Here is a 16749-nt window from a genome sequence, read left to right as displayed (position 1 = left end):
GAAAAATCCAGCACACACACATAACTAAATGCAATGCATCAAACATCACTCATCAAGCCATCAAGCCATCAAGCCATCAAAGCCATCCATCCATCATCCATCATGCATGTAGATACACACGATACAATTTGGTTGGGTATTTAGGTAAGCTTCAGGTACTAAACAGTGCACCCCCTCCTTTGTGGGGTTCACCTAGCCTTAGCTGTAGCACCTAGCTAGGGGGAATTTGTTCTAAGGCATTCAATGGAGTTTAGCCTTTTAGGCATTGAACTTGCTAAAAATATTAGGAATGACTATGAATTGCCTTATAAATTGAGTTACTATTAGTTTGGCGTGTGCAATTACGTATCATGAATGTATGTGAGTTTTACGGTAAAAAGATTTACGCATGCGTGAGAAGACTGACCGTAACAAAATTCTTATAAAATAGATGAGGGAGAATGCCTAAAGTTTTGATCCTCTTCCCTAACATAGCAGTGTAGCACATTATGAGAGTGGTGGAGGGAATCATGATCCAAAATGGAGCTCATTGTTATCCTTTTCAGCAAATTTATGGGGACTTCAGAAATTGAGGGCTTCTTCCAAGATATGATAAAATAAAGTAAAAAAAGTTTCCCATAATCCATGATGAACTGGTCAGGAAGGAAACACTGAAATTTTTGTCCTCAGGCATCATGACAGAAAAAGAAAAAGTTACACAAATACAATTACAAATTTATCATGTTATGTAAGTATAACTATTGCTGCAATTTGTTTGGTTTCAGAAAAATGATCCCTTTCTGACCAAAAACATAAAAAAAAAATAATAATCATCCCATAATTTCTTCACTTTCTCTCCCTCTCAAAGTTGGCTTCAGTAGCTTTCTCAATGGCCCCAACTTGACTACAAGGCCAAGGGCGATCCTCAGTCCCCACCCCCTTCCTCTCTAGCCTCTTCACTTTATCTGTACTCTCTGACTTCATCATCAAAAGCCTCCTTATCTGAACCCATTTTTTTATACCAGAAAAAATAATAATAATAATAATAATAATGTGGGTTCTTTTTGTTTATTGATAAAATTAAAAAAAAATTAACCAAACAACAGCACTTTCAGGCACACCTTTTGTTGGACTGTGTAAGGCTCCTGCTCCCTTTGGGGGTGTGATCAGTCTCACAGGTACAAATCATTACTTCAAATCCTGTTTCAAGAATATGACACTACCAAAAAGTTTTAATCAATAAAAAAATAATAGTGGTTAATAAAAGTATACATTGTTAATAGTTTTGAATGCCGCCATCTTCTTCTTTCTTTTTTTTTGGATACCAAAAGAAAAAACAAACAATATTTCAAGATTATAGGGCATGTGACATTTTTTTTGTGTTGCAGAGACAAAGCATGACAGAATGATAACATTTTATCGAACATGAAAAGGAGAGAGCATAAACAATATCAAAGGAGTTGTCAATAAAATATGAGAAAGCAGTTGGATTGATTCTTTGGCTTTCTTTGAATAAATTACCCGACCTATAACAATCGACTCGAGTGTTTCAAGAAGGTCAATACCTCGTGAAGCAAAGCTGTTTGGTAAGTTTTTTGCCTCTACTAGCCCTTGTTTGGCTAAGCATCAACCACTTTGAAAAACAATTGAACAAGTTGAAGAATAGCGCCAACAAGGCACTTGGGGGGGTTGTTGATTTCATTCACAATCAACTGATGACACGTGATGTGGACAATCATCAGCTGAGCGAGTTTTTGTTGTGAGAAAAGATGGTATTTCATTAAATCAAAATGAACATTACATGGTAAGAACTAGCATGTTAACGGCGGCCTCGTTAAAATCTTCCTAGAGAAACAAAATTCCGGAGTAGGAAAGTGTACCACCCAACCTAAACAGAAAAGTCAAACAACTTATACGAAACAAACCAACCTAAACTCCAACCACAAAACCCTTAATTGCGGTTGAATGAATATTGTAATATTGTAATCTGATCACTCTAGTTAGGTTCGGTTTTATAATCAAATCCTACACAACCTAGTAAAGGTTCCTCCTAGCAACTTGCATCTCTCCCCTTAAAACCGTTCAAGGAGACAACACAACTTGATATCTTTTAGTAAAATGAATCTGATTTTATGTTCATTTAATAAAAAATTCAAATTCAATCAAGATCGCCAAAGTTATCAAAACCGATCGACCAAGTTGGATTGGTTGGTTTGAACGAATGGATTTTGAGCATTATTAAAACTATATAGAGCTACCCTGGCCTTAGGGCTGAGGGCACCTTTAATTAAGCTAAGCCAAATGTGATGGAAATTATTGACCCTTTACCTAATCCAAAAAGTTGTAATAAGTAAGAGTCCACCATTTGTAGGACTGCCCATCTCTAGTTTGAGGAGAACTTGTCATTGTGGTAGTACGCCAAACCTACTACGCATTATCTTATTCAAGGGCGGAACTAGAAATTTTTCAACGGGTGGGCTAGCTAAAGTTGTTAGCTTAAAATCTAATGATCAATTTTTTTTGTAATTACCGTTTCTATAGTCTTTTTATAAATAAAAGTATGCATTAAATCATATAACTCACACTAGTTCATAGTTTCATTGACTAATTTTCAATAAACTTTAACATAAAACAAATACAATTAATTGCGGCGAAAAAATACTTCAACAACATAATTAAAAGTGTACCTATTCAAGTTGTATCATGCAATCCTTGAGAGAACTGAAATTTTTGTTATTGCAATGTGTAACTACAACTAAATTGATAAAGAATTGGACTCTTTTTGAATTTTAATAGATTAATAAATAGTGGGCTATATTTAAAACAACTCATTGATATAGGCTTTATTTATTTTTTTCCCTCCAAAAACTTCATTGTGCTACAGCCCACCTAAGTCATTGGAATAGTTCCGTCAGTGATCATATCGAAAAGTTAAAATATATGACAAGAGATGATTGACTCGGGATAATGCCACGGTAATATCTCCTATATACAAGTAAGTTTATCTCCTAGTAGTGTGAGTGCCCCTAACCAATATTGGTCCCAAGCTAATGAACTGTTCATAACAAAACCCTGCTTAAACATAATCTTTTTGTTTTTGTTTTTTTGGTGATCGAATTGTTTAAACACGAACTTGTCCTATCTTCCAGCCAGGAAAATACAAACTTATATTAAAAATAGAGCAACAGTCCTGTCCTGTCTGCAACAAAATAACACCACCTCATGCACTGTACAGTGTTCAAGCTTTCTTCTCTCCACCGTGTATTAAATTAGCTACTTGTCTTTTGTGTTCCAAAACGTGTTGTCTGCCAGAAATTTTGTTTTCAAAAAGCTTGTTAACTTATGCGAATAGTTTATGCCAGAAACTTCTATTTGGTTCAGAAAAGGAAGAAAAGCAAAATAGTGGAGTATGATTTTTCCGAAAGTTAAGCCAAGGGATTTTTGTTAGGCCATAATATTCGATGCCCCATGTGTCAAAAGCCTTCTTTTTCTCCAATCCTTATCCTTAGTGAACTTTTGTTTTGTTTTTGGTTGGGTGATGACCTCCCTGGCTATTAGATAGTGTTAGGGAGGATTGGTCTTGCGTCGTCTGACTTTGTAATAGGGGTGTTGATTTTTCTGTTTAGTTATTAGCATGAGCGATACTCTTTCCTATTCCAGAGTTTTATCCTTTGTGGTTTTCTTCGGGAAGATTTTAACGAGGCCGCCTTTAACATGCTCGTTCTTACTATGTAATATTCTATTTGGGTTGAATGTATTTCCATTTTCTCTCAAAAAAAATCTACTATTGTTTTGCATACTTGTCCTTTTAAAATAAAGTGCTTGTGTTTTTATTTATCGTTTTTTCTAAAACAATGGCATTTTGGATTATTCAAAATTTTAACCATGACAACATTTTGATTATATATGTACGGACAAAGGAACTATACATATGGGCCCCGGGATTATACTGGTATATATTTAGATTATGTTTAGATTTTGGTTTCGAACTTAAAACATAATCACGAATGTGGGTTAAGTCAGCTCAACACAAAAGATAACGTGCACGCCTCTTTACACCTGAATTTGATTTATATTTAGAAGAGACATACCTCTAACCTAAGATTTATCAACTACATGTGCAAATGATTTTAAAAAAAATGACAAAAACTGATAAAGAGAGGGAAAAGGGTATGGAATCCATATATTATATATACATGGACATTGGACGCTAATCATATGATAACAAAACACATCCATCCATCTCTCAACCCCTCAAGTGAGGTGGAGTAGATACGATGATGTGACCTCGAGTGGTGTTCACATGCCCCCACACCTACTGTGTACCAAATTGTATGAACAGACGATATACGGTTGTGAATCTTAGGGTCTTATTAGAGTAACCGAGATAAGGACAGGAATATTTCCAAGTCAGCCACCATCAAATTTTGGCCCTCCCTGGAGGGCCACATCACCCCCCTAAACCCAAAAGAACCTACCCTACAACTTCCCCAACCCTACCCTACAAACTTCCCTTTCTCTCTAGGGTAGGAAAACTTTTTTTTACCATTATTTTGTTATTTCCAGCTAATAATGCAATGATAATTAAAAAAGTTATCTTGCGTGTTATTGATCGGGGATAGCAAAAATTTTTATTCCCGTTGCATGAAAGTATTTCTCATTAGAGAGAGCCTTGCTCAGTGAGAAAAACTTACCTATATTATGGCGCTATTTCGAGTTATTTACTCATTGTTATGTATTTTAACTTTTCAATACGACAATGCAACTTTTTAAAATGATAATGCGTGATAGGCTTCAGAAGGGATTGGGAGACGGGAATCTACTCAGAGGTATGACTGTCCATTACCACGTTCTTTCTTTGATTCTCCATTTCCAGCCTTTCTTCTTTTGCAATATCACAGCCTCTTCCTGCGATATCTGTCAATTTTCCAAAAAAGAAAGATAAATTTTGAGTACCTTTTTTTCACCAAAAAGGTATGAATGATAGGCTGTCGGTTTATAACTAAAAAAGCAAAATTTATACGATAAATTACTTGGCAAATGTACTTTTCACCTTTCATCAACATCAAGTTAATCCCCAAAGCCATCAACCTACCCCATCCTGTCTGAATTAAATGGGCATGATGGAAGGACTTGTTCAATTATGAAGATTTGGCCAAATTCAGAGTTTGCTAAAATGGATGGGCCATCGGTTTAGAACCCTACATTGGGAATAGATGTCGTTGGTGTTGGATGATCAATCTGTGAATTACACATTTAATTTCTAAACAAGAACTTATTTTGCCATAACAATGTTATTGTTGATGAGTACACGGCCCTAATTAGGCAAGAAAGATAGGATTGGCCTTGTAGGGCTTGTGGCCGCCTTACAAGCATCTAACGTGCAAATTCAATCAAGATACGACGAGTTCGGAGTTCAGATTTTTGCCTAATTTTGAATATGTTTAAAATTATTATTTTAGCAGACGTGGATTAGACTAGTTGGCAAAAGCATTTTAGGTTTTAAGTCTCAACTTCCCTAAAATTTTATCTTTAAAAGAGTCATTCTATAGCTTAAAGAATCAATTATGTCAACAAACAAAACCTAAATGTTGATCATTAATCTGAATTGGCAACCAAAACTAGAATTCAGTGGAAAATTATGTTCCAATCAATAATGAAGAAGTGCAAGTGGGGGTGCACCCACTTCAAGTTGTCACAAGAGTGAAGGCAGGAAGGCAGGCAAAGCTCGGACGAGACAGAAAAGATAGGTCCCAAGAAGGCCGGCGAGTCCTGGTCAAACAAACAAGGGACACCCACATCATTCAAAATCTAAAAGTCCGGGAACAAACAATGACACAGAAGAAAATAACAGGGAATATCTGATAAAATAAAATAAAAGCTAGACTCAGAGGCATTTCAATACGGTTTTGGGGGGCGGGGGGAGGGATCTAAAGCCACCCTCTGAACCCAAAAAAGATTCCAAGCTAAGGCTATATCACCGCCCTAATCTGTCATGTCCTTTAACTGGAAAAGGACCAGCCTCAGCTTTTAATCTTGCGAAGGCTTACCTATTAATTAGGCTGCCAATGCCCCACGGGAATGCAAGCTATATATATGATGAGAGTTTATGCTTAGAAAACTTTGTAGAATTTAAAACACCTCATTTCTTAGGGTTTTAGCTTGTAGAATATTGTATTATCTTTGCACCATTTTGATACTACTTTTAGTTGGGATTTATGAACTCTTTTAAGTTTTCTCTCTACCCATTTCCAATATAATAAGTCCAAAAGAAGGAAATTTCCTAGCCAATAATGCAAAGAAAACTTTGGTCCATGTGTATGTATGCAAACCATTACACCTATGATTTCGCCTAATTGTACGTCTATCACTCTCGTAACACGACTCATCATTCAACGAGAGAGATACACATAGTTTGTATGTAACCGATTAATAATTATGATTTTTGGCAGGTTGTGCACAATCATGTATCTATCACTCTCGTCACATGACTAATTACATAACGAGAGAGATTCACATATAATTGCATACAACAGATTAGATCTATAATTTTCGCGATAAGTCTATGATCGTGAATACTAGGATGGTCATTGGATAATGTAAAGTGATGCAAGTGGGACTCATGCTTATACAAATTGAGGAGATAAGTCCTATCTCCTTCACAAGGCAATAGTCTAAATTACTCTAAATTAATTTAATTTACGAAAAAGAAGATTCACACTTAACCTAATCCTGACCAACTGGCCAACTAGCCTAACCCAGTCCTGACCAACTGGCCAACTAGCCTAACTCAGTACTGGCCAACTGGCCCTAAGCAGTTCAGCTTCAAATGATCATATTCATTTATGTTGAGCTTCAAATAAAGTAGAATGTCCTTTGTACCCAAGAGAAGTGTAGAAAGTACTTATTTAAAACTAGCCTTTTGCTAATTGCAAGTAATATGTTACACTGTTGAAGGCTATAAAGCCTAACAATAATAGGAGATCTTTGGATCACATGTGGTCCACCGACCCATTAATACACCACCACAAGAGCTACTTAATACTAATATTAATATCATCAGATTATTAACTCTAAAACAAAAAGGAGCCTCACTGACATGCAAAAAATATGAAACTCATCAGAGCTGGCGCGTCCGTTTGAATCTTGGCATCATTTCCCAAACTCCGCACTTCCCAGTCACAAAAATAATGCCACTTTAATAAAAATTAGATTAAAAATTTATAAAAAAAATACATGGATAAGCTCAACATGTTGATTGTTGCAGTTGCACAGCCTAATTGCAAGTCCTACGGGCTCCTGGAGCGCGTGCCAAACAAACACCCACAGTCACAGTCAGAGGTGATCACAGACAGACAGATTCGATATGAAGAAGAAGAAGATGAAGAATAAGAAGAAGCAAAGTCCTACAAACCTAACGACATTAAGTTTTAGCTCTACATCCTCTACCGTTAGAGCGCATAGCCTAACAAATAACAAACGACAACAACCAGAGACATCAGGATCTGCCGCATATTTACATACACAACGGTAAACAGAGGAACGAAACGACGCCGTCAAAAACGGTACCCGATTTCGGATTCAGGTCCGGTCACTCCGGTTCTTACTTTGATTATGGTGACTATAATGACTGTGTTGGTTCCGGTTGTGACCCGAAACGGCGCCGTTCCCTTCCTTCTTCTGCGGGGCGGAGAACAGCTGCCCGAACCCGAAAACCGACCCCGACTTGGACGACCCGCGAAGCGAACAGACCGGAACGTTGAGAACCGGCGTCACTCTGACGTTGGCCGAGTAGGACCGCTCCATGCCTCTGTGTTTCAGCCTGGGCCCACCGTTGAAGCTGCTCGGGCTACTGGAGCTCCGCTCCAAGCTCTGAAACACGATTTTTCCAGACGAGTTCATTCTCGGCGAGTCCACCGATACGCCCCTGCTCGCTACTGTAGCCGATTCCCCCACCGGCCGCCTCATCGGGCTCCTGCCCACCCTCGGCTGATCTGCCGCTGACCTCTGCTTCGTCGTTTCGCGAGTCTTCACCGTCCGGACCCGCACCTGTTTCGGGTTGGTTCGGTGGATGGAAATGATCGGGTTCGGGTTCGGTTTGTCCGAATCCAGTGAGAGTCGCGGCAAGTCCTCGTGCTCGTGGCCCGAGGAGGAGGACGAGAGAGAGAGGCGCGACGAAATCGAGACCGATTCGCAATCCAAGTCTTTTAGCAGGGGCAAGCTCAGCGAAGCGTCTGAGCAAGAAGAGGAAGAGGACAGGGACCTTGAGCTTCTGTGAAGGAAATGCTTCAGAGATTTAGGCGCGTTTGTGCTAGAGGACGACGACGTCGTTTTCTGAGCCTCGCTCTTCGCGTGACCGTTGGCGTTACTGTTCTGGTAGAGCTTCTTTAGGCCCAAGAGCTCTCTCCACCGACTCGAACACCTGGGGGCCTTGGGAGAGAACAGGTACGGGTCGGCACCGGAGATTTCTGGTCTCCGGTGATACATGGCCGTGTCCGGCGATCTGATCTCCGTCAAGGACGGGTCCGTAGCTTTGACCGAGGAGAACTGGAGAGGCATGAGCTTCCCGCCGGAGAATAGCTCGTCCGCGGGGAGCATGGCCACCGGATCTTCGAGCCGGAACTCAAACTCGCCGGCGGAGGTCTCCGGATCTGGACCGGCCGGCAGGTTCTTCACCGGAGACGACGACTTTGATCCGGCAAGCTTCGAAGCGTCGTCTTCTGGAAACTCGCGGCTGAATGAGATTCTAGGGCTCAGCCATCCGTACGACGGATACGTCGCCGGTGGAAACTTCTCCGGCGACATGCCGATGTTGTTGACGCACGCCGAGGCCATCTGCGTTATCAAAACGACAATGTGGTTCTGCTGTTGGGGTCAGGATCACATTGCCAAAAAATGAGGTGCGGGGAAGAGATCTAGAGTTGTAGAGAGAGAGAGAGAGAGAGAGAGAAAGAGTTGGCGCTTTAGGGTTTGGGAGTTCGGTGTGAAGTCAGAGAGAGAGCGAGAAAGGGGTTGCGTTTCGTTTGCTTGGTGTCCTTGAATACGGAACATGCAGAGATCTCTACATATATATATAGCACAAGTGTAAATGCTTGATTTTTATTTGAGGCCACGTCGCTCTCTCTCATCGGATATTTAATGGCTCCCTCTCTTGTTTTTTCCATTGCTCTTTTATGATCAAATCAAATCTCTACTTAATCCACACCTACAATTACTTTCTTCCATTTTCGCTTTACTGTGTATGGAAATTATACAATAATTTTGGATACTATTTACTGCCCCTAGAATTAGGACTTGTTTTGTAATCTATCTATAGATTTGTTTTGGTGTCAGATAAATTTGGTTACCACGATAGTCTAAACTATTTAAAATTAATTTAATCTATGGTTAGGGGGTCGAACTCAAAAGCAAGGAAGCGAGATAACTGGCCTAATCCACATATGTATTACTTATTTTAAACTTTATTGATTTATAACCGATAAATAATTCTGATATTATTTATCGCATTACTTTGTATTAAAAAGTTGGCAAAATAGAACGATATCTAAATAAATGAAATATCGTTATAATCCGTTGAGATACGATATGGTGCCCCCAGAATTACTGTTTATGGATTTGTTTGGTAATTTATTAATGAATTCGTAAGATATATTTAGTTAACAAATGGGGTCACATGTTAAATATATTTTGTGTTCATCTCATGCCCATGTCCAAAACATCACGGCTAATAATACAAATATCATAGAACATATTTCCCATCTTATGTTAGAATGCCAATCACAAAATAAAAAAGTTTTATTAGAGAAATAGTTGGACTATTCACCTTGTAATGGTACAAAGGTTTTTCCTCTCACTAGCTCACAAGGGAAAACTTGACGTTATGGATGTGGAGTCTTTGAAAACAAAAGTTGAATATTTTGTTTGCTTAGAAAGGTATTGAGTTTGATATCGTGAAGTGTTCAAAGAAGCAATGAAAAAAGGAGTGTGGGGGGACGTACCAAAGAAAGATGTAGGCGGCAAATGGGGAGATTTAGACTTGTGATCACGATGGAAATTTGTATTGTTCATTATAGATAGTCAAATTGGCGTTGGCCATGGAGCAATTTCTACTTTTTAAGTGTATCCATTAAGCTAATTCTTGAAGTGTGGGATAAATGAATGATGGGGAGCCATCGATGGGTAGCATATCCATGAATTTTCTCCATGGAGGCATGAAGAAGAAGCTCTAAAAGCATTTTTTGATTGCTTGTTTCTATATTACTATTATGTTTGAGGCATTTTATCAAACAATTTAAACCTGCTCTTAAAGAGAATATCAAAGGAATTAAAAGTTGATAAGGCATGTTCATGAGCGGCATGAATGTTGAGACTTGAGAGTATGATGTTGTTGAGGCCCAAAAAAGTCATGAGCGGCATGAATTCTGACACTTCCCTTTACCCGTTGGAAATAGTCATTTTCCAATGCTTAGCTTTACTCATTGGAAATAAGAATGTCCCAATGCTCCCTTTTACCCATAGGAAATAAACTAGTTCCAACACTTCCTTTTACCTATTGGAAACCAAAGAGAGCATTCCCCCTCTATAAATTGGGAGGCATTTGCCCAGCCAAAATCAGCCTCTCTTGGTTGTTGCAAGCTTCTCAACAACCATGAGAACTCATCTTCCTTTCTCTTTTTGGCTGCTGCAAGCATTCCAGCAGCCATCCCAACCATCAACCTCCATCTTTTGACTGCTGCAAGCATCCCAACAACTGTCAACCAACATCTCTTGGTTGCTCAAGCCCCCAGCAACCATCGAACCACTTTCCTTTCTCCCTTTGGCTGCTGCAAGCATTCCAGCAATCATCCCAGCTATTCATCAACCATCACAACCAAGATTTTCCTTCCTCTTCATACCCTTCCAAGCTATAAATACCACAGCCTTCAAGCCTTAAGCTTTTCCTCTCATCCTCCTCTTGAAACTCTTAAATCCCCATAGCCATAGCCATAGCCATAGCCATAGCCACAAATAACAAATCATCAACACCCCAAACTCAAGCATATCCAACACCAAGCCAAGCACATGCATTCTCATTTGCTAAACTTGTGAATCTTTAGCTCCCACACTCCAAGCTCTCATGCCAAGCTAACATAATCTCATATCTACATCAGCAAGTCATCTTCAACTTTTCGTCAAGCTGCCGGAAACGTCAACATCAAACACGCAGCCACTGGAAGAAGAACAGAGTACCCCTCTGGGACATGCTTTTCACTCGGGATGCTTTGGGCCTAGTCCTCGCTAACTCAGAAAAAAGGGCAACGAAGGCTTAATCCACCACTCTATGGCGGTTCGAGAATCAACAAGCCCGAACGAGCCTTTCGACGGAAAAAGACCCCAACATAAATGGCGACTCTGCTGGGGACTAGGCCATTAGTCTTGTAGTGGCTCCTGAAAAATGACAAGCTTTGAAATCAGTATTCATGCAACTGCACTACAAGAAATTTTGAAGATAAGAGCATTCTCTTTGATTTTGCTTTGTTAAGTTGTTCTGAAAAAAAAAAAAAAAAAAACATGCAAAAGCATTTCTAATATTTTCTCTTATGTTGTAGACATACCTTCTCAGACAAAACATCTTGCAAAAGGCGTATGGAGGCTTATGCAAATCCATCACAGCAAACTACACGTGCAAACTCCAAATGACTTGGGGGCTTCATGCCAAGCAAAAGAGAGAGACAAGAAGCCATAAGTTGCTGTAAATTTCAGTTTTCCTCCTGGAGGGAAGCAAACTATTTGTTACTTATCTGGAGGAAAACAGGCCGTGTGTATCTCTTCCAGCAACTTGCTTCACTTCTTCCTTCTCATCTTTAATTTGCTTCTTCTAGAGATCTTCTTTGAAGCTAGTTGTAAAAAAAAAATATAGAAGCAAGCCTCTACTCTGTTTCTCGATCCCGAATAAGCCAAAGAGAACATAACCGAACTCTGCAACCAATTGCTGACCCCAACAAGCTGACTTGGGGGCTTTATGCCAAGCAAATTCAAAGAAGGACACCATGCCATCCAAACAAGCAAACCCATCCACCCTTTTGCCATACAGTAGAAATCATCTCTTTAACTACAACAAGCCTAGACAATCATACATTAGGATGACAAATAGTTTTTTATTTCCTCTTTTTGAAATAAGCCAAGTACTGCCAACTCAACAAGCCATCTACCTCTGAGTTTCCACAAGAAATCAGCACACCTAGCCTTTGTCAAAAATCAATTTTGCAATTCACTGCCAAACACTATGCCTTTTCGAGACCATAACCTCTTGGGGGGCTTACCCATGTTAAAACATGGTGCCATTCAGACTCACGCAACATGCCGAGAAGGAAATTACAACATGCCAAGCAAATCAATCAAGCCAAATTTACATGAAGAGAATAAAAAACTTGAGTAGAAGAAGGTTGAGCTCAACATTCATTCACATACTGGGGGCTTCAGCCAACATGCAAGCCGCTGACCACCGTTGTCAACCGTTGAGGCTAGCTCTGCCGTTCACCTCCCCACCATGAAACATCATCAGCAAATCTGGCCATCGCCGTAAATCACCTTCGTGGCAGGCCTCACCTCTCTAGAGCTGTGCAAACACGATGAGAAATGGAGGAGGAACACTTGCTCAATACTCTGAGCCTCATCTCTGCGAATTGCTTCAGCAAGATAAGATTTTTTTATCTTGCCTCGTTGATCTTAATATAGTATATATATTGGTTTACTGTTATAATATATTCATAAAATTTATGTTTCATTGAGTTGTCTTAAGCATAGACAAAAGCACATGCGTTTGGTCTGCCCAAGTAAAAAAGGATTGATTGATTAATTACTATTATTGTACTCTGATGCAATATGTGGTGCACAGCTTGCATCATTTTCGTATTATATATTGATCCACTTACCACTTGCATTATTATATTGTATCATTTTAGTGCTTGAGTCAAATAGTCACATCACCTGTTGACTAACACATGCTATTCTATCAGCCTACTTATGGCTATGCAGTATATTATTTATATGGAGCATGCTATTATCTGCTCCATAAAGTTACTTTTGTGGATCATGCCGTGTAGAAGTTACACACTGCCAAAAACACATTATCGCTTGTTTTGGTTATTATTTTAATCAAGTCTTAATTATATATATCTTTTTCAGAAAAAACTACACCTTTGCAATCCAAGCTTAATTCATTTGCACTGTTAATCTGAATTAATATATCATTCAAGCATATTGATCTATCCTTCAAGTGGAGTAATCCATATTTAATATGTATTTCAGTTTTACATCTCCAGCAAACTTTCTCAGGGCCTTATTCCATGCACTATTCACTTATCTTATACTCCTTATCATTTTGTATTGATCCACCTTTGTGTTGATCATGGGTGCCAACTATGCATGCTCAGTACTAAAACAATACCTACTTGGCATGCTTATGCCAATTATGTTAGTCATTTGCAAGCTACAATGCTTATATTATTTTTGTAATCATCGTATGCTTTGGTCATGCAGCATTATATCAGTCAAGTGCAAAGGACCCAAGCCTCCAAACAGCAAACAACCTGTGCACTTTACAAGGCTAGGTCTCACATCCACATGAAACAAGACTCGTGCCTCAGTTCTATATCTACATAAGCAAGTTGCGATCAACAGAAACAGAAAAAAAAAAAAAAAAAAAAAAATCTCCAAGGAGGCAATGCACCCAGCTCCTAATATCTCTTAGAGCAGCTTTTCCATGTTCCCTCAAGATTCCTTCAATACACTCTATATCAATATAATTGTCTGTGGGTCAACCCACATATGCAAGCACAACATGCCATGCAAAATTGTCAAACCAACATGCCGTTACAATAGCAAGGGGCCTCATGTTTCAGTTGTCTCCTACTTGGATAACATATCCACCAGCATGTGTGAAGACATAGAGGCTATTTCTTTTATGCTCTCATGTATCGGATGTAGAGGAGGTGGTCTCAAGATAAATCGTGCCAAGAAGAAACAATCCATCTCTAAGACCATGCAACTCAAGCATTTCACTTGATACAATCATTTTAGGCAAACCAAACCAGATATCACAATATCAAGCTTTACAAGCAATACAACCATCATAAAAAAATGGCAATGTCAGAACTTGGCAGTTCTAGCTGCTGGAGGCACATAGAAGAAGCCATGCTATCATCATATCATGCTAAATTGTCACCATTGCAACAAAGGGATATGCTAAGTTCATCACGCCATGCAATGACCCAAATAAATACTAAGAAGACCACGCTGCAAGAGTTTTTGCAGCTCATGCCAATCAAATCTTTTTCTTATGATTATGATGCACTTTAGGAGCTGAGAAGGGAATGCATTGCAATCACCACAAGCAACAATTCCAAAACCCCAAATGAGCTTAAAAATCAGTTATTACGAAAGCCACTGTTCCAAGACCAAAATCTCCTTAAAAATCCAATTATGTCACTATGGCCTCCAAATTTGCCACCACTTGCGAGAAGTCAAGCTGTTGTAACCCAACACATTTGCTGCAGTGACCACATGCAAAGCTCAAGCTTCAATAGCCAAGCCCAAGCCTTTGGTTCCTAAAACATGCTTACAGCAGCTACAACAAACAATACCTAAGTCGCCATAAGTGATATGCTCCAGCGCCTCAAGCACTTTCTAAGCCTTGACAATTCTAATGACCAAGTTTAAGAGTCAAACCAAAAGGCCATCGGGAGGTCTCAATTGCCACAATTCCATTATCAAGCATCATCAAGCCTCAAGCCTTATTCAAGAAATCCAAGCACTATGCTTTACTCAAGAAGGAAAACATCTCAGTTCATGGCAAATAGAAGGAAAATACTACGAAGGTATTGCTATGTTACTACCGGAAGAACCTAAATGATGTCAAGATGAAGTTTCTTTTACCAAGCAATCAAATTTTTTGAAATGATGTCAAGCTATCAAGAAAAAGAGTAAATTCACTTTGCAACGCAACAACCAAAATATGCTTGCAGTAATCAAGATTCAAGCCAAGCAAAACATGGAAGATAATGATGTGCTGTACGAGATGCTCCTGGAAGATAACACAATCCCTATAGTCATGCTGCTGGAAGAGTGAACCATCATGCCACCAAATTTGAAAGAGGAGCCTCAGATCCGAGTAATGGAAGGCGGTGCAGTGGACTCCAAGACTAAGATCTAGTCCAAGCGACTTAAGGCCTCCATATTGCAATGCTTATTTGCCAACACCTATACCGCTTTCAAGCTACCGCAAACATTGTCATGCCCAAAGCCTTAAGCATCTTCCTCTATATTTTTCATCTTTTAATCTACCAAAGCCCTCATGCCAAACCAAGCTATATCTTGATTCAACTCAACCATTAGATTATCCACATCCTTATAGCAAGTCTAAGCTATACCATTCCAAGCAAAGTTACATTCTTCCAGCACCTACTCCATAAGTAAAGAATTTCCAGCACATGCTCTATTTCAAACATCCTTCAAGCACATGCCCGATTTCAAACATCTTGCGTGTTTCAAATCCTCAAGAAGCCTTCATATCGCAAGTCAATGTGCAAGCAACCAAAACTCACCTTAATGCTGCCAAATTCCTAGCAAATTAGTAAGAAGATGACACTTCTCATGCTTTGGAGCCTCTCAATCAAGTCTGAAGAAGATACACTAGCCAAGAATCAGACGCCGGAAAAGGATGCTTATCTTATGAAGATGAATGCTTCAACACTAGCATTTCAAGCAAATTGAAGAACTCATGCTCTTGCGACAATACCATACAACATCACGCTCTCACGACAATATTGCTCAAGATCATGCTCTTGCAATGCCCAGATCAGCACTCAATGCCAAGAGAAAGGACATGCTAAATTCTCAAGCAAAAGCAACATGCCAAGCAAAACTTATACACAAGTTTTCCAATTATTCTAATTGGAACATCCCATCTTTGAAAAATCACTAGAAATCAAGCTTACAACCAACAAATCTCAAACTCTCCAAATTAGAAGTAGACATATCAAGCTTCATTTTCCCAAAATTTCGTTGCATTTAGAGATAGGGAAGCATGTTAAATAGATTCCCAAAACATGCCATTCAGCAGAAAGTGCACAATTCCAACAGCCTAGCCCTTTGAAATTGCACCAAAAATTCATTTTTCCTTCAAATGGCACAAGACCAGTTCCAACACAACCGTTGAGAAATCTGTTTCCATGTGTCAAAACCTCCAACTCAGATTCCAAGAGAAACATTTCAAAAGTTCAATGAACAGCCCACAAGCTCTGTGAGACATTTTCACAAACACTTGGCATGCATTACCCAAGTAAGTTTGTATCTCTTGTTTATCACCAAGCTAGAATCCTAAATCGAAGGCTCAACCTCAAAATTCAGTACTTAACTCTCCAGTTTTGAGAAGTGCAATGGAATTCAAGCTTCAAGCATAGAAAACAAGCATGCAACAAGGCATCAACATCAATTCATGAACATGCTTCAGAAAAATGAAGGGAGAGAACACTACAATGGTTGGGTGATCCCCAATTTTGGGTAGGTCATCAACAACATAATTTCGAGCAAATTTTGTGAAGCAAGCGCAATCATCCGAGCATCAGAAGTTAAAAACACAGGTAGAAGCCGAATCTGCAGAAACTCACCAGCCATGGGTGAATACAGAAGTTGCAGACTGACTTTGAGGCATCAGCAAAATTCAAAAAATTCTACAAATTTTACAGGCTGTAGTACTCGAGCAGATGAACAACTTTCATCAAGGAAGTT

The 16749-nt window shown here is 39.3% G+C and overlaps 1 protein-coding gene across 1 annotated transcript; it reads right to left on the bottom strand.

Annotated features, from left to right (window-relative positions):
- Nucleotides 1–7158: 7158 nt before the first annotated feature.
- On the bottom strand, nucleotides 7159–9088 carry LOC110772335 (uncharacterized). Its single transcript, XM_088252555.1, has one exon. It carries the CDS (start codon nucleotides 8812–8814, stop codon nucleotides 7561–7563), a length of 1254 nt encoding a protein of 417 aa, XP_088108681.1. The 5' UTR covers nucleotides 8815–9088; the 3' UTR covers nucleotides 7159–7560.
- Nucleotides 9089–16749: the final 7661 nt, after the last annotated feature.

The sequence above is a fragment of the Prunus avium genome, chromosome 4 (genome assembly GCF_965620075.1).
Source record: "Prunus avium chromosome 4, drPruAviu1.hap1.1, whole genome shotgun sequence".
In the NCBI taxonomy this organism is placed as follows: domain Eukaryota; kingdom Viridiplantae; phylum Streptophyta; class Magnoliopsida; order Rosales; family Rosaceae; genus Prunus; species Prunus avium.
Note: the sequence above shows the minus strand (reverse complement) of the source record. Positions and strands in the feature narration are given on the sequence as shown.